The 8,991-nt window shown below is 35.6% G+C and overlaps 1 protein-coding gene across 1 annotated transcript in view; it reads right to left on the bottom strand.

Annotated features, from left to right (window-relative positions):
- Positions 1–501: 501 nt before the first annotated feature.
- The window catches only part of ANO3 (anoctamin 3), a 453,610-nt gene continuing 445,120 nt past the window's right edge, over positions 502–8,991 (bottom strand). Inside the window, exon 27 of the mRNA XM_010831780.1 lies at positions 502–3,758. Coding sequence (XP_010830082.1) covers positions 3,576–3,758 — 183 coding nt within the window. The 3' untranslated portion in view covers positions 502–3,575. The remainder of the gene's footprint in view (positions 3,759–8,991) is intronic.

Below are 8,991 nucleotides of genomic sequence, written 5' to 3'. Positions count from 1 at the left end.
CTTTGCACAACCTGGATTTTCAATTTGCCCCAACACATTGAGAAAAAAATGGGCCATTTGGTGGCTTCTTGTTGACAGCAGGTTCAATTTGTCCTCCTTCATTGGCATGAATTATAATCTCTGCTAAACTTCCTGTTCTAAGGAGATTTTAATGGCAACTGATAGAGCCAGTGCAAGTGTCAAAAAAAGAAAGAAAATGCTTCTACGTGACAAGATCAAGCTCCTCTCCCATCTTTGCTAACACAAAGCACTATTAGGATCAATGTGGTACTCCATCTGCACTACCATATGAGGAAATGCCTTGATGATGATAGTTTATTGGAAGACAAAGAGTCAAAACTTTTCAAGTGTGGGGAAGGGCCCAAAGAAAAGGAAACTCTTGCCTTGGAGAACTAAAGAACGTGTAATCCCCTTTTCCCATACACACTCAACAAATCCCAGCATCAAACTTAGAAAACAAACAGGATTAAATTAACATGCATATTATAGAAAAAATACCATCTCACATGAAAATTTATTGAGTGAAAAAGATTCCTTTTCATCGCATTCTACAACAGATTGTGCTAAGAGTCATTTTGGAAGAATATGCAGCATTCAGAAGTTGTATCTCCTCATGCAGTCACTCAGGCACATTTTATCTCAAAGTGCGTGCACGGACTCAGACAACTGCAAACAATTTCAGCTATAACCTAGAGCGATTTTCCACACACTGTACAATGAAAATGCTACAGCCTGGCGCAACTTGTCAAGGCTGAGAGCATGCACATACATGTATATATTAGTTATCTGCTTGAAAAGACAACAATTTAGAATAAGAAAATATATAAGCAGCATTCATGTAATACAGAATTCCTGAGAATAGTGTGTTATATAAATCTTTGAGAAATAATTTGTATTCATACGAAAACCATGATATAAAATATTTCTCTCAACTAAAGCTGAGTTGTCTAAAACTGATATACTGTGAGGGGCTGTCAATATTTTGCTGTCAACGATGATGAAGATATAACTAGATTCTACTGCATTGCTTCACAAAAGGAGAATTTCAAATAATGTTTTTCATTGTTTCTCTGTTTTTCCATCGATTTCAAAAATATCAGAGAAGGCATTTCCTAAATCAATGTATCATAATTTTTATTAAAAATACCTTTTTCTTTTCATTTATTCCTGCTAGGTAATCAATATGATTTTATATGGTTATATAAAAATAACTCAGAAAGAGACAAATTCTCAAGGGCTATCTGTATTCTTTACTATAAGGCAAATGGTTTTGCCTTGTGTCCCTAATTGTAAAAGGACATAAATGTCAGGTTCTTTTATGTCTTCAATAGGCATAGAGAGTATTTATCCTCAGGCATGAGTATATATTTAACAAACAAAGAAAAGGGAATGCAGATGCTACAAAATGGAAGTATTTAAAGTTTCTTTGTGAAATTAGTACAATTAGTTACTGTGAATAGGCAGGTGGCAGAAACAAAACCTCTCTGGAATCTGAGGAAGCTTCTGAATGGAAGAATTCCTTGAGACAAGGGAATGGGAGGGACATTTAGAGTCTGAAGTTCTTCCTCTTGCTCAGAATAAGAGGGCAGGTAGGGAAGTAAGTATTTTTGACAAAAATCAACCAACCACTGTGATTTATTTATCTCTGGAGAGAAAGAAGGAAAACTAAAATAAAACAAAACAAAAAACACTTCATTGTTAAAATTTTTTAAATAGTGAAGAGAAACTTTATGATTTTTCTTGCTAGAGAAACCCTTGCATATATACAAAGTAGTTTTATTTCCACAGGTCTTTATAAATTTTGGAAACAACTGTACCTTTAAACGGCACACAAAACAACCACATATGTGTATGAATGCATGATTACATATGGGCTTCTCTAGTGGCTCAGTGGTAAAGAGTCTGCTTGTCAATGTACGAGATTTGGGTTCGATCCCTGGGTCGGGAAGATCCCATGGAGAAGGAAATGGCAAACCCTCCAATATTCTTGCCTGGAGAATCCCATGGACAGAGGAGCCTGGCAGGCTACAGTCCATGGGGTCTCAAAAAAATGGGCATGACTTAGCAACTGAACCACCACCACCACGACTATGCATGCCTAATCCCATTCCCAGAAGAAGAAAATTGAGATTAGTTTTGTTTTGCAAGAAAAAGTGTCTTGATTTCTACTATATATTTTCTTAATTCAACTCTTCTCTTTCTTCCCATCCTGCCCCCATAGTTTATGCCTCCACCAGACTTTGTTCGAATGCCTCCTCAACATCAGTCTGTGAACATTCATGCTCACAGAGTTCAGAGAAACAGCAACTCCACAACAAGCAAAAACGATGTCTTTCACAATTAATTTGACTTTGTTTCTAGTGAGTTTTCAAAAATAAACCAAATCAGTCTACCAAAGAAATAACAGAAAACTCCCTTCAGTGATGAAGAGAAAGTAAAACTCAAAAAAATGTGTTCTTTTACAAATAATATAAATTTATATTCATGCATTGTTTTCATCAGCTCACGAGCAAGAGTGCACATTGTTGGAAAAGCTTACATGTTGCAAAGCATCTGGCTTCTGTTTTCCTGAATAAACAAGCTACAGTGGAATATTGTGTAACTGGTCTCAGAGCTGCATGAATTGTATTAATAACTTGTGTTCCATATTGCAAGGTGCAAAGGTACAAGGAAAATCAATATATTTACAGCATTTCAAGTTATTCTGTGAGAACTGTAATAAATCAGGGAGGTGGAAATTAAGTATACTAGAAAACAGCCTTCCACAGTAAAATATGGATTCATTATCTTCTAAATGATATGAGAATGAGCATCCATATTTTATAACAATATGACTCCATTAGCCTTTAGTAAAGGAGAAAAAAAGGCAGTGAAAGTGAATCTGCTAGTGATAAAACAGATTGGAATGCAGCCAATGCAATAGAGTATTACTTCAATGAATGGTATTCTTTTTGGAGTCTTAGATTTTTGGTTTGACTACTGAAGTTGTGCAACTCTTCAACTGCATAGTCAGTGAAAAACAACATGAATTTCCTGTGACAGAGATCCAAAAATCCCAGCAGGAAACAAAGGAAATTCTTATAAAACAGTAACTTGAAGGGACGCAGAGTTCTGGCAGCAAAGGCAATAACTAATTTGTCATTTCTTGGTAAGTAGCTCAACTCAACCTAAGGTTCCAAAGTCAGATTAGTGTGCACATGAGGACCACATGATACTTTAAGTCATGCCTGACTTGTGTACATTTACATGGAAATCTGTCATTAGAAACCTCATCATCACCCTCCCTCGTATACTGTGTTGATGGAAGGTGGAGGTTTCCAAACACACAACTCCCTGAGGCTGGTTCTGAGAATTAGACCCTGGCTTCCTGCACTCTCAATCTAACCATTTTTTAAGGTCATGAGCCATTTTTCTTCTTCCCTAGACGACTGGATATTTCAAATCCAGAGATGGCTATGATGTATTTCCAAGTATCATATTATACACGTGGTTTGCCAGGTATGCCTTCCTCTTAGATCCCACCTAGAATTATAATTTGCCACTAACGGTATTGCCCCCACTGGGCAACAGATCCACTAAGGCCATTCATGGTGAACAGGGTGACCACTTTTTCTCCGCTGCTGTTGCAAGTGTTCTAGTTCAGCCTCGTACATCATTTCTTGGACTAAGTACTTCTCCCGTCTTATTCGGTCATATAGGTTCTTTGGTACATCTGGAATCAGGTATGCGATGAAAGACTTGATCCCAAAAACAAGGTGCTGAAAGTTGAAGAGGAGAAAGTACATTTTCAACGATTCTGAAATGCCAATTATAAAACAAAATAGTCATGAACAATGCTGTGTTTGCCTTACATTCAAGCATCAGAACTCGGTATGTACCATCTAGAATATTTTGGGAATATTTTGGAGATATCCCAAAACTATATTGGGGATACATTTATTGCCTTCCATCTAATAAGTATTACAACAAAAACGTGTTGATGTCACCTTACAAACACTGAATGAATCTGACATGCACACCCATAAAACCCTTATATACTATGCAATACTGCTATGATATGCATTGTCATACATGGATAAGAAAGACCATACGCAGGGAAAATTCCTGCTTTATAAGATGTTATAAGACACAGTGTATGAACCACACAGAATACAGTGAAGCTGTGAAGCTGAATTTGGACTCAACCCCCAGCATACACATTTTTCAGAATTTCTACTCTATTAAAATCATATATTATTATAACTGCTCTAAAATATCTTATCTTTATCAACATTTATTCTATGATAAAATATATTATACTAAAATAAACTGATAAAAGTATTGCATTAAAAAAAGCAGGAACAAAAATTATAGGGTAATATGCCTGTGATTAAAAGTACAGATGCTGAATGAAATTGCGTGTGTTTGAATCTCACTCCAACACTCTTAGCTGTGTAACCTTATACAAATCACTTATGTTCTCTATGTCTCAGCTCTAAAATGATGCTAATATTGGTATCTTTTAAAGGTTGGTATAAGAATTAAAAGAGCAAATATATGTGAAAAGTTCAAAGGGGTGCCTGGTACAGTATAAGCACTGCTTAAATAGTAACTTCAACTATTATAAATGAATCTTTTTTCTTTACCCATGAATAATAGGTCTTTTAATTTCTCATTTAAAAAAATCTGATTGATGGAGTTAGGATGATCTGTAGAAAAGAACCCATTCACTAATTTAAATTGTAACAAATGTTTCTAATTTTTACCTCTGTGCTCTTGAGTCACATTGATTAAAAAAAAAAAATCTGATTGATAGAGTTAGGATGATCTGTAGAAAAGAACCCATTCACTTGAAGGACTTAGGACTTAATCTCTATGTGGAAAGGAAAAAGGTACTTTTAACTGGGCTTGCTGTACATGTCCAGGGAAACAGCACTGCATAGTAAATCATAGAAATGCAAGTCATACTTTCCCATAGATAAACAGATCAAGAGTTTCTTTCCCGACCAAATACTTGATATTCACAGAACAGCCAGCAATGTGACTCAAGAGCACAGAAGTAAAAATTAGAAACATTTGTTACAATTTAAATTAGTAAGTAGGAATATGCTCCAAGTCCTATGTGGTTCAGTCACTCTGTCATGTCTGACTCTTTGTGACTCAGGACTGCAGCATGCTAGGCTTTCCTGTCCTTCACCATTTCCTGGAGCTTGCTCAAACTCATGTCCATTGAGTTGGTGATGCCATCCAACCATCTCATCCTCTGTCGCCCCCTTCTTCTGTTGCCCTCAGTCTTTCCCATCATCAGGATCTTTTCCAGTGAGTCAGCTCTTCACTTCTCAAAAAGCCAAAATATTGGAGCTTCAGCTTCAGCATCAGTCCTTCCAATGAATATTCAGGGTTAATTCCCTTTAGGATTGACTGGTTTGATCTCCTTGCAGTCCAAGGGACTCTCAAGAGTCTTATCCAGCACCACAGTTCTAAAGCATCAATTCTTTGGCACTCAGGCTTCTTTATGGTCCAAATCTCGTATCTGTAAATGACTACTGGCAAAACCATAGTTTTGACTATATGGACCTTTGCCTGCAAAGTGATGTCTCTGCTTTTTAATATGCTGTCTAGGTTTGTCATAGCTTTTCTTCCAAAGAGGAAGTGTCTTTTAATTTCATGGCTGCAGTCATGATCTCCAGTGATTCTGGAGCCCCCCAAAATACAATCTGTCACTGTTTCCACATGAAGTGATGGGATCGGATGCCATGATCTCCAAGTCGTATACAATGGTAATAAATGAACCTACAAACTGATTCTCAGAAATTGATATGCAAGGATGGCTTAATACTAAAAAGGAAATCTTTTTTAAGTTAGATTTTAATATCCATTTATCAAGGCACTCTCACAACCAGTAACAGATGACAATTTTCTTAAAGTCATAGAGTTTATCTTAAAAAACCTACAGCAGATAATATACTTTAAAAAATCAGAAGTGTTTCCACTGAAGATGGAAACAAGACATGGTTGTTCACACTGCTCCTATTCAACATCCTATTGGTTTCCAGCTATACAGTAAGGCAAACAAAAGCAATGAAACTTTGGAATTCAAGACAAAAACTGTTGCTATTTGCAACCGGTATTATCACTTGAAAAGACAATTCACCAGATTTACCAGACAGAATACTAGAACTTAAACAAGGAGGTATGATCATCTTAAAAACATTATTAGTATTCCAGCAAAAATCAAGCAAATCATGTAAGGGAGGTTTAGATAGTATTCATAACAGCAATAAAAAATATCTATAAATTTTCTAGAAATTAAAAGGGAAAAATAAGCAAAAGAATATTTAAAAATCTATTAAAGGAATAGAACGATTTGAATAAATTCCACATTCATTAATGAAACAACAGAGATTTTGTAAATAAGTCAGAATTTGATTTCTACAAATGTAATTCTAACCAAAGTCTTTGCTCAATATTTGAAGGAACCTGAAAAACAGTTTATATGAATGACTAATAATTCCAAATAGCTATGATAATTTTTTAAATTAAGAGAAAATGTGGCAGGAATGGAAGGTCACTTGCTTTGTTGGATATGAAATATTTAAATATTGCATTTATATAGTGCAATAGTGATCCAGTTACAGACAGAGTAATAACTCAAAATACTAAGGTTAGAGATATACCCGTGACAATATAGGAACTTGAAATATAACAGAGATGGTTTTACAAGTCAGTGGATAGATAATAGATTATTCAGTAAATTGCAGTGCAAAAATTATTTTACTATATGGAGAATAAAAAAATAACTTTTTCTTTCAGACCCTATAAGAACTCCAGGTATCTTAAAGACATGTGATAGGTAAAACTATAAAGTTAATAGTAAAAATGTAGTAGAATACCTTTTTGAATTGGAGATAAGGAAAATGTCTTAACTAAGCTATGCAGAATAAGCACACACCATGAAAGGTAAACAATTATGGGCTTGACCACATCAAAATTGAACATTATCTGTTTACAGGTAAGACTAATAGGTTGTGGACAAAAAATGACATCTGCTATGTATATAACTGGTGAAGATTAATACATAAAATAGATAAGGAAATCATAAAATTTGGTTAATAAATACACTGGAAAAACAATCCAAAATGGATCAAAGTTATAAGACACACACAAAAAAAGAAAGCCTAAATGGCTTTCTAGTACTAAAAGTGATGGTCAGTGCCATTATAACAGGTTAAATACAAAAAAAGTTAAAGCAAAATATTACCTTACTCTTTTACAACTGCAAAATATTAGAAATCAGATACTATGAAAATCTGGTGGAAATCCAGGAGAATTTTGAAGAGCACTCTGTCAGTATTATTATACATGAAACCAAGTACCCATATAAACTAACAATTCCACACCTGAGTAAAATACTCCTTAAAAACCCTAAATGTGTTTACAAGATAACATGTCCTATAGTCTTAATAACAGACACAATGAGGTAGAGAATTATTGCAGGTCTAGAAGGCAATGGCACCCCATTCCAGTACTTTTGCCTAGAAAATCCCATGGATGGAGGAGCCTGGTAGGCTGCAGTCCATGGGGTTGCTAGAGTCGGACACGACTGAGCGACTTCACTTTCACTTTTCACTTTCATGCATTGGAGAAGGAAATGGCAACCCACTCCAGTGTTCTTGCCTGGAGAATCCTGGGTATGGGGGAGCCTGGTGGGCTGCCATCTCTGGGATCGCACAGAGTCAGACACAACTGAAGTGACTTAGCAGCAGCAGCAGCAAGTACCTATCTTACGGTACGTATGGTATTTAATTTTGATGAAATATCATAAGTACACAAAATAAATTACAGATCTCATGGATAGATGTCTCTCTAGATCTGAAAAAGTACAATGGCAAGGGATAAAATGAATTATTACATAATACCATTGAAGTAATTCTGAAAAATAGTACTTAAAGTAATACTACACACACACACACACACACACACATATATTTGTAAACAAACATATATTCAAATCAAGATGTGGAGCATCTTCCACAGAAGAAGACAGAGTGGGTGCTTATGGAGGGAGCGGGTAGCAGGGAATGAAAACAGAAAAAAAAAAAGAGGGAATCATTGGTGTCATGGATCCATGATGGAAGGTTGCTGATAACTGAGGCATTTAATTAAGTTCTTCACTGTATCAGGCTGGCTATATTTTAAGCAAGGCAATGATATTGTAGCTTCTCTAAATTTCTTAACAGGACTACAATCTAGTATTACTGTATCACTCTGATCATCAAAATCTGTGCAATTTTTATAAAAGTGTTTTCAGGCATAAATTACTGAATTATTTGTATGCTTATACAAATACACATGGAGAAGGAAATGGCAACCCACTCCAGTATTCTTGCCTGGAGAATCCCATGGATGGAGGAGCCTGATGGGCCACAGGCCACGGGGTTGCAAAGAGTCAGACACGACTGAGAGACTTCACTTTCACTTTCACAAATACATATGATTAACTAGATTATGATTAATCTATATGATTAATTAGAGTTGATTGTTCAGAAGATAATCTCTCCATCTGATGAACAAATATGGGTTCTTTTGTTAGATTATGAAAATCATTCTTTCCTTTTCAAATTTGGTTACTATGGTGCTCATAACTAAGTTGAAGTACAGTTGATTTATAATGCTGTGTTAGCTTCAGGTATAAAGCAAAGTGACTGACTTATATATATATATATACATATACTCTATTTTTTCAGATTCTTTTACCTTATAGGTTATTATAAAATATTGAATATAGTTTTCTAAGCTATATAGTAGGTCATTTTTTGTCATCTATTTGATATATAGTAATCAGTTCAGTCGCTCAGTCGTGTCTGATTCTTTGCGACCCCATGATATGCAGCACGCCAGGCCTCCCTGTCCATCACCAACTCCCAGAGTTCACTCAAACTCATGTCCATCGAGTTGGTGATGCCATTCAGCCATCTCATCCTCTGTCGTCCCCTTCTCCTCCTGCCCCCA

Source organism: Bison bison, unplaced genomic scaffold (assembly GCF_000754665.1).
Source record: "Bison bison bison isolate TAMUID 2011002044 unplaced genomic scaffold, Bison_UMD1.0 scf7180017864531, whole genome shotgun sequence".
Classification (NCBI taxonomy): Eukaryota; Metazoa; Chordata; class Mammalia; order Artiodactyla; family Bovidae; genus Bison; species Bison bison.
Note: the sequence above shows the minus strand (reverse complement) of the source record. Positions and strands in the feature narration are given on the sequence as shown.